This window comes from Lissotriton helveticus, chromosome 8 (genome assembly GCF_964261635.1).
Source record: "Lissotriton helveticus chromosome 8, aLisHel1.1, whole genome shotgun sequence".
NCBI classification, from domain to species: domain Eukaryota; kingdom Metazoa; phylum Chordata; class Amphibia; order Caudata; family Salamandridae; genus Lissotriton; species Lissotriton helveticus.
The window spans coordinates 465,262,187-465,279,365 of record NC_136069.1 but is presented as its reverse complement, the minus strand read 5'-3'; the positions used below and the strand labels follow the sequence as shown (position 1 = coordinate 465,279,365).

General features: G+C 46.2%; 1 protein-coding gene across 1 annotated transcript in view; it reads right to left on the bottom strand.

Annotated features, from left to right (window-relative positions):
- Positions 1–17,179, bottom strand: part of CDADC1 (cytidine and dCMP deaminase domain containing 1) — a 221,347-nt gene that overhangs the window by 19,189 nt on the left and 184,979 nt on the right. The window contains 2 exon segments of the mRNA XM_078657341.1: positions 109–169; positions 4,431–4,620. Coding sequence (XP_078513467.1) covers positions 109–169; positions 4,431–4,620 — 251 coding nt within the window.

Here is a 17,179-nt window from a genome sequence, read left to right as displayed (position 1 = left end):
ATTCTACAGTGCAAGAGCTAAGGGTGAATAGTATTGAACTTTGTTTCTTGTTACTTCCATGCAACAATGTGAAACACACATGTCCATTACATTACATTAGGTACTCACTTTCTATGGTTCTTAACTCATTCTGCTGACCAACACTGGGAAGCGATGGATTTAACCGCCACTGTTTAAAGAGAACATTCACATTAATTTTCAAATACCCAACTCGGATACTTTGCTTTTTAAACAGTAAATGTCAAGGTACAAAAAATGAATTAACTTATTTTTTTGAGGTCTGGCCTATAGACATCACGTTAAAAAAAACACATACATACATACACACGTTTTTGTCCCCTCATCACACCTCGCAGCATTGGGCAATGGGCCATCTCACTTCAGAAAATAGCTCTCTTCAATGTGGGTGGCCCCTGTGCTCTCCCGGCACCTGTGCACCCCGCCTAGAAAGCGGTCAACTTCAGTGCCAGGGATGGGCAGGCCACTCTGTGCTTTAGTTCCAGCTCTAAGTTTGTGTTATGTTTGGTGCTGTATCATTCTTTTGCAAACATATGCACCCCACTTTTAGACTGCAGCAGTTTTACTTAGTTTCTTGTGCACTTTTAATGTTTATTGTAATGGTTTGCAAAACAAAAAAAGCCATTCGCCTGCATTTCAGGGCGGTAATGCTATGTTTTATGTACTGAAATTACACTGTGACAGGCAGTACAAATCGGGGAAACTGAAATATGCTTGCCAAGGAAAATACTTTGACAGATTAAATATAATTGTGTAAGTGAATATAACTTGTCGTTTAAAACGGAGCTGAAAATCCACGTACATGACCAAACGCAGCGCATTTTGTATTGTACCTCCCAGCTAAACATAACTTGCGAAGAGGGGTATGTTGGTGGTGGTAACTTCTCAAACATGTTAACAGTAAGATGCTCTTTGCAGCTACTCTCACAGGGGTTTTTTGTCAATAGTTCTTTGATCTTTATAGAGCACGGATCATGTAGCCGACTAGCATCACATCACAGTCCTGTGTGCAGCATCTGCATGGTAACCTTTTAACACCAGTTCCCTACAAAAAGGTATCTTCAGTAGGTTCACAAACACTAAAGAGTCTCGCCCAGCTATTAGAACACTTTAAAATGGGCAAAAGAAAACTTTCCAAATAAACAAAAAAAGAAAATGTATGAAATGGCAGCATTTGCTTGATTATCGTTTAAAATCAAACGTATGGGGAAAATATTTAACCGCATGCGTGCGGCATGATTCCCCCCCGTACGCTGGATTTTGTGAAAGCGCACTTTACATGACGAGCTGGGCTCGTCATGAGCGTGCGAGGAGGCTACCTCATGACGAGCCCAGCTCGTCATGAGCGTCGAAGGGGTTAAAACACCAATGTTCAGTTAGAAATTTAACAAGCATTGCCAAAGTCAATGGGTTTTCCTTGGCAATTAGGTGTGATTTTTCTTTAATTGAGTGCAAACAAATGCTGCAAAAAGAAGAAATAGAAAACATGTTGCTGCCTAAATATGGCTGAAGGCTTACAATGATAACTTTTAATTAAAAAATGTTGTTATGTTAATGTGAATTTATAAAGCACTTTATCACCCAGAGGTCTCTAAGCGCTATCAGCGAACGTTCAGTACTGGGTGAGAACGAAGTGTGCTGTTCAGAGTGATCCCCATGCCTCTAAGAACAGTACATTCTTAAAACTCTTCCTAAAGCGGAGGAGATTTGTTTCCTTACGAAGTTCAATGGGAAGGCAGTACTATACCTGAGGGGCGAAGGTCGAGAAGGCTCGCCCACCCAAGGACGAATGATTGTACCGGGGGCAGGCCAGGTTGCAGGCATCAGACCTACTTAGTCAATAATTAGCCAATCGATCCTTAATGTAGCTAGGGGCTGGGCCATGAACAGCCTTATGCACAATACAGAGACTTTTAAATTTAGCTCTCTGTAGAATCAGGAGCCAATGTAGGTTCTGCAATAAGGGCGTGGCCTGTGTATGTCTGGGTTTTTTAAAGATTAATCTCGCCGCGTCGTTCATTACCACCTGAAGCCTGGCCAGAAGATTTTTTTGGTAGACCATGATATGGAGAGTTACCATAATCGAGACGCGGCAGGATCAAGGCTGAAACTGCCAGTCTAAGGGAGCCGAAGGAGAACAGTGAAGACAGTTTACGAAGCTGACGCATTAGGACCACAGTGGTTCCAACCACCGCAGACACTTGCTGTGACATGTATAGCAAGACATCAATCTTGATACCAAGGCTTTTTACGGCCACGGCCGATTCGGGGAAGAGCCCCAGTTCTGCAGGCCAGAACAGGTCATTCCAAGGGTTTGAGGTTGTAGTGACCTCTAAAACCTCCGTTTTCTCAGGGATCATTTTTTGCGAGTTTACCATCGCCATACTTTTAACAGAACGGCATTGTTGTTTTCTAGCAGGCAGGTGTAGTTACAATAGGTTATAGAAACCTTTTACAGGTGTACTTACAATAGGTTATAGGAACCCTTTTCAGGTGAATTTACAATAGGTTATAGCAACTCTTTTTAGTTTGAATGCACATCACAGAAAAATATGATTTTTATCAGCGCAAAGAAATGATACTTTTAATTAATGTAATCTAAAAACATTGTTTAAACAAAGAACAACAAAAAAATGATAAAGAATGGAAATAAAAAGCACAAGCACATTAAATTATTATTCCAGCAGCTACAACACAGACGCACACTTTTTAGGTGGCTGTACATCGGAGCTGTACAGGTGCGATCAGAAAAAATTGCATCACTTTCAGCTCAAGAGAGCCAATGGCTGAAGAGGGCTGACTTACTGCCTTCTGCTTTATGCTGAGATGGGTGGAACCAAAATCTGAATGACAGTTGAACAGAACAATGAAAGAAGGTGACTGATCCAAAGCCCCTTTCTTATATGTATGTACTATTTATGATACTTTAAATTTCATCAGGTTTTCAAAAATACTAAAGCTGTCTCTAGGCCAGACCTAAAATGTATAATAGGTGCTCAAAACTGTTTTTCTTCTTTTCCCTTTTAAAAGGGACAAATGCAATGAAAATGCTATCACAGGCGTGCAGCCTATCACAGAGAAAAATGTGCTGTCATTTTAAGACTGCCCACAGGCAGACTTGCGCAATCCCAGCATGCAGCTCAATGAAAGTTAACCCCACAGTTCTCATTTCCAGCTCAAGAGATGGCGAATCTAGAACTTCGGCACCTGCTCTTTTTTATTCTTTTTCATATAAATCCTAAATGAAACTCAATTTTTTTTAATGTTTTACAACGTTTTATCAACTTCAAATAAATATAAACCTTTTAGGTTAAGTGTAGTTAAATTTTTTAATCTCAGGCTTTTTCTTCCTATAACTGCCCTGCCTTTGACAGACTGGCAATCTGAAGCAAATCTTTCTTCAGTTGTGCTCTCTGGTCTGACTTGTTAGAATTTGGAATTTTAATAATGCGATTCCCACATAAATATACAAATTGCGATGTAATTTCTACATCAGAGTTTTGAGAGCGCTGTTGTCAAACAAACCAATTGTTAACAATACACATAGCTTTGAGTTCGCCCCCTTCAACCAGCCTCTTTTAGCCACAGCTTTAAGATTTTGTCAATCACAACTTGGCTCATCCCAGGGGAGTATTAATTACTCACTCAAAGCTATTGGCTGGTTGGGTGTAACCTTCTGCTTTAGTGCTGGTGTTGAACTGCATGAGGGACTCCTTTACAACTATTGCCTTCTCTGTCCACTCCAGCATTAAACTCAGACTTGTTGGCTTTGCCAATGCTTGATGTGCATCAATTTGGAGTTTTTGTGTGCACAAAGCCTGCCTTAATACGCAATGCAGGGGTTGCATATGTTATGTTATGTTATGTTATAGAAATGCTTATAAAGCACTCGAATGCCGAGGCGTCTTGGCGCGGAGATGTGTGAGTGAGGCAAGGCAGGGGGATAGACTAACCACTACCCAGCATTAAACTGCCGGGATTTTAAGATTTTCCTGAACGATGAGAGGTTCGGCTGCAGTTCCAGGGCCACCGGTAGATTGTTCCACATTTGGGCCGCGCAACAAGAAAATAGACGCCCCCCCATCTGACTCGTCCGTACCTAGGAACACAAATCAGGCCATAATTGGCCGAGCGTAATTCTCGCGAGGGTGTGTAGAGCCTGAACCTGTTCTGACAGTCCTCTGAGCCACCCCGTACCGTGCTTTATGCACCAAGCAGAGTGCTTTAAACTCAATTCTCTGCTGGACGGGGAGCCAATGCAGTGCGTTCATACAAGGGGACCTATGTTGCTATGTCAACATTTGAAAGTGCCTTTTCTGTGGTTGTCTACATATATCCTGATGAAGCAAGACACAGGAATCAAAATCACAATTTTGACAAGTCAGTTAGTAAGTACAAGTTTACATACTCACTGTGTATTTTCCAACACCTTTAAGTTCACCATACTTCATATAGGAAATATCTGCCTTCTTTTTGCCAACATCTACATCACCCGAGTAGATCTGCTTGATCCCTGCACCTTTTATTAATGGAATACATTCATCACACGGGCATTTTGTCACAAATATCATACTCCTCTCTTCTGCTTTTATTTCTTGACACCTACACGGATTGAAAATATGTGTGTAACAATAAGTAAAAGTGGTATACTTTAATAGCATATGCAAAATGATAACATTATCCACTCTTCACCAGAGAGCAAGCAAACAGTTTACATAGAAAATGATTTACAATGCGAGACCTTTCCATATTAAATGGGGATGCTTCTGATCGAAATATGTTTAGCTAAAAAGCCTGAACGTGTTGTGCAATGTAAAATGTTTCAGAAACAAGAAAGACAGGACAGAAGTACAGACCATTTTATGGTCCCAAACACCCTGAGATTCTGACCCACAAACCGCTTTTTGTTTTTAAAGTACTAATCCTATTTTAGAAATCAGTAAACTTTTAACCAAAACCTAAAATGGGGTGTGACCCCATACTAATTTGGTACTTCAAAGGGGCTTGTCCCGTAAAAATAGCGAATCATTATTATATGCATCACTGTTTAGCAGCTGAAATCTGGTTGCAAAATTGTGAAAAATTTTGGACTGCGGAGTAGGGGTGATAAAGCATTTGCAAAAAGCAAAAGGTCTCCCTGGGACCACTCTCTTTGTGAATGTAAACAGAAGTTTGTTTAGGAGTTGCAGTGGTCCAGGTGACCACTGCAAATTCTGAAACAAACTTAATCAAGCACTATCAAAGCCAATGGGTCCCGGCAAACAAAGAGCTTTTGGCGCTGTTAATGTCAAAAGTCCTTGGGCCTTTCCAAATATGTCAAATTTATATTACACAGTCCACACCACAAGCCCTAGCACACTTTAGGCCAAATTCAAATAATATAGCATCACAAAGGAGGAAGCCTGTTCTATGACGTGAAGCAGGGAATTCTAAGTGACATTTCATCGGACACAGCACATGGATCTATTTTTCTGAATAACCGCATAATAGGGACAAACAAAAACATCCGTGGTCTGAAAATACAAAAATACAGGAGAGGTTGAGCGGGTTAAGATGCCTCTCTGTAACCAGCTTAATTACAAAAAGGGGGTGGTGATGGACAGAGTATCTGAGTTAATCAGAACACTCCTACCCAGTCAACAGATCAGGGCTTGATCCATCACCGTTTTTTAGCTCACTGCACCATCCCAGTTCAGAACCTGGCTATATGCAAATTAGTCCCTGGCCCAGTGCATCATGGGAACAGGGCAGACCAAACTACCAAGCCAATTTTTCACTAGAAAGGAAACAAGCTTCCGGGGACCGGTTTCTGGCATTACAGCCGTCTTCGGCCCGGCTTGCTTGAATCCTGATGGTGCAATGAGCAAGGGACTCATGTCTGAGCATACCCTTCCACACTCATGGTGGCCAAAATAATTACAAAAAGGGGGTGGTGATGTGAGTCCCTTGCTCATTGCACCATCAGGATTCAAGCAAGCCGGGCCGACGAGGCTGAAATGCCAGAAACCGGTCCCCGGTAGCTTGTTTCCTTCCCAGTACAAGAATTGGCTTGGTAGTTTGGTTTGCCCTGTTCCCATCATGCACTGGGACAGGAACAGACTAATTTGCATATAGCCAAGTTCTGAGCTGGGATGGTGCAGTGAGCTAAAAAACGGTGATGGATCAAGCCCTGATCTTTGGACTGGGTAAGAGTGGTCTGCTTAATTCAGGCACTCTGTCCATCACCACCCCCTTTTCTGAATCATTTTGTCCACCATAAGCGTGGAAGGGTATACTCAGATGTGAGTCCCTTGCTCATTGCACCATCAGGATTCAAGCAAGCCGGGCCGACGAGGCTGAAATGCCAGAAACCAGTCCCCGGTAGCTTGTTTCCTTCCCAGTACAAGAATTGGCTTGGTAGTTTGGTTTGCCCTGTTCCCATCATGCACTGGGACAGGAACAGACTAATTTGCATATAGCCAAGTTCTGAGCTGGGATGGTGCAGTGAGCTAAAAAACGGTGATGGATCAAGCCCTGATCTTTGGACTGGGTAAGAGTGGTCTGCTTAATTCAGGCACTCTGTCCATCACCACCCCCTTTTCTGAATCATTTTGTCCACCATAAGCGTGGAAGGGTATACTCAGATGTGAGTCCCTTGCTCATTGCACCATCAGGATTCAAGCAAGCCGGGCCGACGAGGCTGAAATGCCAGAAACCGGTCCCCGGTAGCTTGTTTCCTTCCCAGTACAAGAATTGGCTTGGTAGTTTGGTTTGCCCTGTTCCCATCATGCACTGGGACAGGAACAGACTAATTTGCATATAGCCAAGTTCTGAGCTGGGATGGTGCCGTGAGCTAAAAAACGGTGATGGATCAAGCCCTGATCTTTGGACTGGGTAAGAGTGGTCTGCTTAATTCAGGCACTCTGTCCATCACCACCCCCTTTTCTGAATCATTTTGTCCACCATAAGCGTGGAAGGGTATACTCAGATGTGAGTCCCTTGCTCATTGCACCATCAGGATTCAAGCAAGCCGGGCCGACGAGGCTGAAATGCCAGAAACCGGTCCCCGGGAGCTTGTTTCCTTCCCAGTACAAGAATTGGCTTGGTAGTTTGGTTTGCCCTGTTCCCATCATGCACTGGGACAGGAACAGACTAATTTGCATATAGCCAAGTTCTGAGCTGGGATGGTGCAGTGAGCTAAAAAACGGTGATGGATCAAGCCCTGATCTTTGGACTGGGTAAGAGTGGTCTGCTTAATTCAGGCACTCTGTCCATCACCACCCCCCTTTTCTGAATCATTTTGTCCACCATAAGCGTGGAAGGGTATACTCAGATGTGAGTCCCTTGCTCATTGCACCATCAGGATTCAAGCAAGCCGGGCCGACGAGGCTGAAATGCCAGAAACCGGTCCCCGGTAGCTTGCTTCCTTCCCAGTACAAGAATTGGCTTGGTAGTTTGGTTTGCCCTGTTCCCATCATGCACTGGGACAGGAACAGACTAATTTGCATATAGCCAAGTTCTGAGCTGGGATGGTGCAGTGAGCTAAAAAACGGTGATGGATCAAGCCCTGATCTTTGGACTGGGTAAGAGTGGTCTGCTTAATTCAGGCACTCTGTCCATCACCACCCCCTTTTCTGAATCATTTTGTCCACCATAAGCGTGGAAGGGTATACTCAGATGTGAGTCCCTTGCTCATTGCACCATCAGGATTCAAGCAAGCCGGGCCGACGAGGCTGAAATGCCAGAAACCGGTCCCCGGTAGCTTGTTTCCTTCCCAGTACAAGAATTGGCTTGGTAGTTTGGTTTGCCCTGTTCCCATCATGCACTGGGACAGGAACAGACTAATTTGCATATAGCCAAGTTCTGAGCTGGGATGGTGCAGTGAGCTAAAAAACGGTGATGGATCAAGCCCTGATCTTTGGACTGGGTAAGAGTGGTCTGCTTAATTCAGGCACTCTGTCCATCACCACCCCCTTTTCTGAATCATTTTGTCCACCATAAGCGTGGAAGGGTATACTCAGATGTGAGTCCCTTGCTCATTGCACCATCAGGATTCAAGCAAGCCGGGCCGACGAGGCTGAAATGCCAGAAACCGGTCCCCGGTAGCTTGTTTCCTTCCCAGTACAAGAATTGGCTTGGTAGTTTGGTTTGCCCTGTTCCCATCATGCACTGGGACAGGAACAGACTAATTTGCATATAGCCAAGTTCTGAGCTGGGATGGTGCAGTGAGCTAAAAAAACGGTGATGGATCAAGCCCTGATCTTTGGACTGGGTAAGAGTGGTCTGCTTAATTCAGGCACTCTGTCCATCACCACCCCCTTTTCTGAATCATTTTGTCCACCATAAGCGTGGAAGGGTATACTCAGATGTGAGTCCCTTGCTCATTGCACCATCAGGATTCAAGCAAGCCGGGCCGACGAGGCTGAAATGCCAGAAACCGGTCCCCGGTAGCTTGTTTCCTTCCCAGTACAAGAATTGGCTTGGTAGATTGGTTTGCCCTGTTCCCATCATGCACTGGGACAGGAACAGACTAATTTGCATATAGCCAAGTTCTGAGCTGGGATGGTGCAGTGAGCTAAAAAACGGTGATGGATCAAGCCCTGATCTTTGGACTGGGTAAGAGTGGTCTGCTTAATTCAGGCACTCTGTCCATCACCACCCCCTTTTCTGAATCATTTTGTCCACCATAAGCGTGGAAGGGTATACTCAGATGTGAGTCCCTTGCTCATTGCACCATCAGGATTCAAGCAAGCCGGGCCGACGAGGCTGAAATGCCAGAAACCGGTCCCCGGTAGCTTGTTTCCTTCCCAGTACAAGAATTGGCTTGGTAGTTTGGTTTGCCCTGTTCCCATCATGCACTGGGACAGGAACAGACTAATTTGCATATAGCCAAGTTCTGAGCTGGGATGGTGCAGTGAGCTAAAAAACGGTGATGGATCAAGCCCTGATCTTTGGACTGGGTAAGAGTGGTCTGCTTAATTCAGGCACTCTGTCCATCACCACCCCCTTTTCTGAATCATTTTGTCCACCATAAGCGTGGAAGGGTATACTCAGATGTGAGTCCCTTGCTCATTGCACCATCAGGATTCAAGCAAGCCGGGCCGACGAGGCTGAAATGCCAGAAACCGGTCCCCGGTAGCTTGTTTCCTTCCCAGTACAAGAATTGGCTTGGTAGTTTGGTTTGCCCTGTTCCCATCATGCACTGGGACAGGAACAGACTAATTTGCATATAGCCAAGTTCTGAGCTGGGATGGTGCCGTGAGCTAAAAAACGGTGATGGATCAAGCCCTGATCTTTGGACTGGGTAAGAGTGGTCTGCTTAATTCAGGCACTCTGTCCATCACCACCCCCTTTTCTGAATCATTTTGTCCACCATAAGCGTGGAAGGGTATACTCAGATGTGAGTCCCTTGCTCATTGCACCATCAGGATTCAAGCAAGCCGGGCCGACGAGGCTGAAATGCCAGAAACCGGTCCCCGGTAGCTTGTTTCCTTCCCAGTACAAGAATTGGCTTGGTAGTTTGGTTTGCCCTGTTCCCATCATGCACTGGGACAGGAACAGACTAATTTTCATATAGCCAAGTTCTGAGCTGGGATGGTGCAGTGAGCTAAAAAACGGTGATGGATCAAGCCCTGATCTTTGGACTGGGTAAGAGTGGTCTGCTTAATTCAGGCACTCTGTCCATCACCACCCCCCTTTTCTGAATCATTTTGTCCACCATAAGCGTGGAAGGGTATACTCAGATGTGAGTCCCTTGCTCATTGCACCATCAGGATTCAAGCAAGCCGGGCCGACGAGGCTGAAATGCCAGAAACCGGTCCCCGGTAGCTTGCTTCCTTCCCAGTACAAGAATTGGCTTGGTAGTTTGGTTTGCCCTGTTCCCATCATGCACTGGGACAGGAACAGACTAATTTGCATATAGCCAAGTTCTGAGCTGGGATGGTGCAGTGAGCTAAAAAACGGTGATGGATCAAGCCCTGATCTTTGGACTGGGTAAGAGTGGTCTGCTTAATTCAGGCCCTCTGTCCATCACCACCCCCTTTTCTGAATCATTTTGTCCACCATAAGCGTGGAAGGGTATACTCAGATGTGAGTCCCTTGCTCATTGCACCATCAGGATTCAAGCAAGCCGGGCCGACGAGGCTGAAATGCCAGAAACCGGTCCCCGGTAGCTTGTTTCCTTCCCAGTACAAGAATTGGCTTGGTAGTTTGGTTTGCCCTGTTCCCATCATGCACTGGGACAGGAACAGACTAATTTGCATATAGCCAAGTTCTGAGCTGGGATGGTGCAGTGAGCTAAAAAACTGTGATGGATCAAGCCCTGATCTTTGGACTGGGTAAGAGTGGTCTGCTTAATTCAGGCACTCTGTCCATCACCACCCCCTTTTCTGAATCATTTTGTCCACCAAAGCGTGGAAGGGTATACTCAGATGTGAGTCCCTTGCTCATTGCACCATCAGGATTCAAGCAAGCCGGGCCGACGAGGCTGAAATGCCAGAAACCGGTCCCCGGGAGCTTGTTTCCTTCCCAGTACAAGAATTGGCTTGGTAGTTTGGTTTGCCCTGTTCCCATCATGCACTGGGACAGGAACAGACTAATTTGCATATAGCCAAGTTCTGAGCTGGGATGGTGCCGTGAGCTAAAAAACGGTGATGGATCAAGCCCTGATCTTTGGACTGGGTAAGAGTGGTCTGCTTAATTCAGGCACTCTGTCCATCACCACCCCCTTTTCTGAATCTATTTTGTCCACCATAAGCGTGGAAGGGTATACTCAGATGTGAGTCCCTTGCTCATTGCACCATCAGGATTCAAGCAAGCCGGGCCGACGAGGCTGAAATGCCAGAAACCGGTCCCCGGTAGCTTGTTTCCTTCCCAGTACAAGAATTGGCTTGGTAGTTTGGTTTGCCCTGTTCCCATCATGCACTGGGACAGGAACAGACTAATTTGCATATAGCCAAGTTCTGAGCTGGGATGGTGCAGTGAGCTAAAAAACGGTGATGGATCAAGCCCTGATCTTTGGACTGGGTAAGAGTGGTCTGCTTAATTCAGGCACTCTGTCCATCACCACCCCCCTTTTCTGAATCATTTTGTCCACCATAAGTGTGGAAGGGTATACTCAGATGTGAGTCCCTTGCTCATTGCACCATCAGGATTCAAGCAAGCCGGGCCGACGAGGCTGAAATGCCAGAAACCGGTCCCCGGTAGCTTGTTTCCTTCCCAGTACAAGAATTGGCTTGGTAGTTTGGTTTGCCCTGTTCCCATCATGCACTGGGACAGGAACAGACTAATTTGCATATAGCCAAGTTCTGAGCTGGGATGGTGCAGTGAGCTAAAAAACGGTGATGGATCAAGCCCTGATCTTTGGACTGGGTAAGAGTGGTCTGCTTAATTCAGGCACTCTGTCCATCACCACCCCCTTTTCTGAATCATTTTGTCCACCATAAGCGTGGAAGGGTATACTCAGATGTGAGTCCCTTGCTCATTGCACCATCAGGATTCAAGCAAGCCGGGCCGACGAGGCTGAAATGCCAGAAACCGGTCCCCGGTAGCTTGTTTCCTTCCCAGTACAAGAATTGGCTTGGTAGTTTGGTTTGCCCTGTTCCCATCATGCACTGGGACAGGAACAGACTAATTTGCATATAGCCAAGTTCTGAGCTGGGATGGTGCAGTGAGCTAAAAAACGGTGATGGATCAAGCCCCGATCTTTGGACTGGGTAAGAGTGGTCTGCTTAATTCAGGCACTCTGTCCATCACCACCCCCTTTTCTGAATCATTTTGTCCACCATAAGCGTGGAAGGGTATACTCAGATGTGAGTCCCTTGCTCATTGCACCATCAGGATTCAAGCAAGCCGGGCCGACGAGGCTGAAATGCCAGAAACCGGTCCCCGGTAGCTTGTTTCCTTCCCAGTACAAGAATTGGCTTGGTAGTTTGGTTTGCCCTGTTCCCATCATGCACTGGGACAGGAACAGACTAATTTGCATATAGCCAAGTTCTGAGCTGGGATGGTGCAGTGAGCTAAAAAACGGTGATGGATCAAGCCCTGATCTTTGGACTGGGTAAGAGTGGTCTGCTTAATTCAGGCACTCTGTCCATCACCACCCCCTTTTCTGAATCTCTCTGTAACCAGCAACATGCACCGGGCTATGATTGAATGGCCCCGCCTGTTAGCTTTCGGCACTGTGCTTTCAAGAGCGCTTTTAAGCAGTGTATGTTCGTGGCTGTAAGGAGGCTAGAAGGAAAAATATGTGTATGTGGCATGCTGCAGAGTGGAATTATGTTGCATGGTGTGGATTTACGTGGAGTGGCATCGTCTGGCATGGAGTGGCATGCAGTGGAGTTGAATTATGAAGCATTATGTTGAATTATATTTTGTGGATTGCAATTATGTGTTGTAAAATCATGATCGTTGGAGTGGAATAGTTTGTTGTGGAACTGTATTGCATTGTTGTGGAGTGGAATTATGTGGAGTTGAATTGTGTTGCGTGGAGTGTAATGGAACTATGTAGCATGAAGTGGTATTACGTGAAGAAGAATTATGTGCATGTAACGGAGTGGAAATTTGTGGAGTTTAATTTGTTGGATTGTAATTATGTGATCAGCAGCATGCAGAAATCACAGACAAAGGGGATGGCTTTGCGACTACTAGCTAACCATATGTAGAGTGCAGTAGTTATCTAAATTCTATGGTATTTTGGTATTTCTGCCTAAAGGTTTTGTAACGTCATTCGAGGTGAGATTTATTGACATTACCAATATTTGTTGCTAAATTGGTCTGAGGAAGCGTATCACACCTAAATTACCAGTGGCATGAAGAAATCACAAAGGAAAATTAAAGCTTTAAGGGGTTCTTCAATCCACTTCTCTATATATGGGATAGTGTTTGGGTTTCTTCATTTTGTTTTTCTTTTTGATAAAGCGCTCTCATTTGGCGATTGCAGCTTTATGCAAAGAACCTGGAAAGTATTTGAACACATGCCGCAATAAAAACAACGCCCTGCTCCAGCACTAGCAACGTATGAAAACCGGATATGAAACACACTCGAATGCGGCTTTATACAAAACAAACACCTGTAAAACCTTCAAACACATGAGCAATAAGAGCAAAGCCCTGCTCCAGTTCCAGCAATTTCACCCGAGCATGAACACTGAAAGTGACACGCACTCCGGGAAATTACACAGCTGCACATACCTAAAAATAACAATCCGAAGTACAACAATCAATGCCCTCTAAGAAATTGGACAATAGAAAACCTAGAATGGAAGAAAAGACGCTGCGGTTGTGCTGGAACCGTTCGCAGCGCATAGCGGGAGTAAACCACCCTTATGCGCCTGAGATTCCCGCTGGGAATGGTGACGGCACTCCCGCACGGCGGGGATTGGACGCCCTTACTAGTTTGGGAGGATGAGGGGCTGCAGGTGCTGGGAGACCTCTACGAGAACGGGGCATTATTGTCGTATCAGACGCTGCAGGAGAGATATGACCTACCAAGGGGGGGATTCCTGGTACATGCAGCATTGACTAGGGCACTACAGGCACACTGGCGGAGGGGACTGGCAGAACCGAAGACGACCATGGCGTGCCAATATGTCACGATGGCCGCCGGGACTTTCAAGGCGATAACATGTCTTTATGCCAGAATGTTAAATGAAGGTTTACCGCCCCTAGACTCATTGAGAGAGAAATGGGAGGTGGATATAGGAAGACCCATCTCCGAAACTGCCTGGTCACAGATAATACGTAGGGCTTGGAAGAGCACGAGAAATGCAAGGTTCCAACTAGTGCACTTCTATATACTCCACAGAGCATATTTGACACCGGGGAAAATCAGGAAATATTTTGCAGTTGAAGAGGCGGCATGTCCTAGATGCACACATGTAGGAGCGGACCTAATACACATGTTGTGGTCGTGCCCTGAGTTAGGCGAATACTGGGAGGAGATAGGGAAGACCCTAAACACAATAACGGAAAGGCAGTTGACATTTGATGTGGCCACTAGTGTCTTGCATTGGTTCCCCCATACGTCAAAGACCAAAATAACGAGCAAGTTTGTGGATATGGGGTTGCTGCTGGCCAAACAGGAAATTACGAGGCACTGGAAAGCGACGGTGGGGCCTAGTGGCAGAAGGTGGAGGTCTGAGTTTGAGAAATGGGCAAGCAATGAAAGCACACTGAGACTCCAGCAGGCCAGACGACTGAATAATGAGAAAGGGTTAGAGGCAGCGACGGCGTGGGAATCATTAGTGCAAACATTACGGGATTACCAGATAGGGGGCGATGGAACGGAGGAGGCGCCAGTGGTGGCCAGCCCTGAACCTGACCAGGTACACTAGCTGACTATAGGGAAGGTGACTCCTGCACCCACAAGACGGAGCACCTCATGACAAAACACACCGGTGGGTGGGGGGAGGGGGGAGAGTGAAGGGAAAGGGGATGTATTTTTGGTTGGGGGGGAGTTGGGGGTACATAAAACATTGGGATATGGTTATTAATGTCCACCACACATGACGTCACAGAGAATGTTTAGCAGAATTATTAGGGATTTTAGGGATCGCAGATAGCCAACATCTGTGGGGAATGGTCTTTTTCGAGTTGATTGAAGAAGATTGTGATTATGTAATGTGGATTCAATAAAACCCAATAAAAATTGTTTTAAAAAAACCCAAAAAACAATCAATGCCCTCTATTGAGGTCATATCATAGGCTTCCATGGTTTGAAATACCTCGGCTCAATCGAGAATCACTTCAGCCCCTTGTGCTGCAAAACACAAAAGCACCTGATAGAAAGAACAGAAAGCATTCTCACATGCCCCACCTAATGCGACTGAATGGAAGGGTGTGTTATCAAACGTAAGAATTTGGGCTCAACAGCTCCTTTGAATTCTGCTGATATGACAGAAAGCGATGCTATTATGAAGTGATGAGGCTGCAGGGAAGCAAGGCTCCTCCCAGCAAATAGAAAGGCAGAGAGCGCAAGCCATCATCTTCTGAAGCAAAAATCGTATGTAAATAGCTTCTTGTAATCCGACTCAAAGTCGCCTCGGGAACATAGCATGACGAAAGAAGGAGCTTTCCCGTGAAATGAGAAGGGTAACCCACGCAGACACAGCTGAAAGAATGTGATGAGATAAGAACAAGATTGACAGGCATGTTTACGCAGCTCGGAGCCAGTGAAAACACGAGCGCTTGTGGTAAGTGCTTTTCAACAAAGAAAAAAATAGTTTCTAAAACCGATGCTAAAAGGAGACCAGTGGATTGGTATGGTAAACTGTTCCATCCTCTCGAGAAGGGCTATGTAAAGGAAGAGGCATGACGCATGCATGCCATGGACAGATGGGGAGAAAGAATAGGAGAGCAACAATGGAGTCAGCAAATGGGAAACCTATAGGCAGGCTGAAACCCACAAAGTGTATATAACTGCTCGAAGAGACATCGCATATGCTGTCTAGCCGAGACCTAAAAACATAGTTACTGAGCTAACAGAAACAAGGGGAATATTTTTCCTCAAAAGGTATGTGAGTGGTGCCAAATATGCTCTTTACCCTGCCATTAAGTGGGCTGGAAATGGGCCGTGTTTACGTTGAAGGCTGAGTGTCTTTATTCGCCCTCCACAGAATTGAGGGAAGACAGTGTGTGTCATGGGGTGGCTATGCACACCTGGGCTCACTTAACAGGAAGTAGATTGAGATCTGCGGGGAAGGGGATGTGCAGAACAAACTTGAGCCTCTTAGGGTAACAGGAAGTAGCAGTGCTTTGGTATGCCTGGAAATTCCCTGCTCATTGGATAGCACCCGCCCCGCTGAGCTGGGCTTATCGTCATATATGGTCACAGGAAGAGGGAGGGAGCCTGTTGTTGCAGGGAGGAGGGTGCGCGGGTCACAAGACATTCCTGCTGCCTGCCATTGTTGAGTGGAAGAGCTGGTTTTAGTCGGACACTGAGGCTGCACAGGCCCTTGGGTCTGGATTATGTAATCCTTATCCCGTACGCAGAAAGGGCCGCTTCCCGTTCTCTCTCGTGTGTGAGCTCAGATGGTGACTCAGAGAATGTAGTCATGCTGCTGTATGGCAGGCTCGTGGTGAAAAAACAGGTGGGTCCTGGCTGTGGAGGGGCACACTGCGGGTTGTGTGCTCTAGTTTGCTCTACTGCAGGGAACTGGGGTGCAGGTACGTGGCTGCCGCTGAGTATGGAGCATACTCAATTTCTAGCGCCCAGCTACAGAAGGATACTTGGAAAACAAGACCCACTCTCAAGCTGGAAGAAGGTATGCGTGAGAAGGAACGTACAACGTGCTATGCATTTCAAAAAGATGCATGGTTACGCAGCTCAGAGCCAGTAAAACACGAGCGCTTGTGTTAAGTGCTTTTCAACAAAGTAAAAAGTTGTTCCTAAAACCGATGCTAACATAAGACCAGTGGATTGTCACAGGAAGAGGGAGGGAGCCTGTTGTTGCAGGTAGGAGGGTGCGCGGGTCACAAGACATTCCTGCTGCCTGCCATTGTTGAGTGGAAGAGCTGGTTTTAGTCGGACACTGAGGCTGCACAGGCCCTTGGGTCTGGATTATGTAATCCTTATCCCGTACGCAGAAAGGGCCTCCTCCCGTGCTCTCTCGTGTGTGAGCTCAGATGATGACTCAGAGAATGTAGTCATGCTGCTGTATGGCAGGCTCGTGGTGAAAAACCAGGTGGGTCCTGGCTGTGGAGGGGCACACTGCGGGTTGTGTGCTCTAGTTTGCTCTACTGCAGGGAACTGGGGTGCAGGTACGTGGCTGCCGCTGAGTAGGGAGCATACTCAATTTCTAGCGCCCAGCTACAGAAGGATACTTGGAAAACAAGACCCACTCTCAAGCTGGAAGAAGGTATGCGTGAGAAGGAACGTACAACGTGCTATGCATTTCAAAAAGATGCATGGTTACGCAGCTCAGAGCCAGTAAAACACGAGCGCTTGTGTTAAGTGCTTTTCAACAAAGTAAAAAGTTGTTCCTAAAACCGATGCTAACATAAGACCAGTGGATTGTCACAGGAAGAGGGAGGGAGCCTGTTGTTGCAGGTAGGAGGGTACGCGGGTCACAAGACATTCCTGCTGCCTGCCATTGTTGAGTGGAAGAGCTGGTTTTAGTCGGACACTGAGGCTGCACAGGCCCTTGGGTCTGGATTGTGTAATCCTTATCGAGTACGCAGAAAG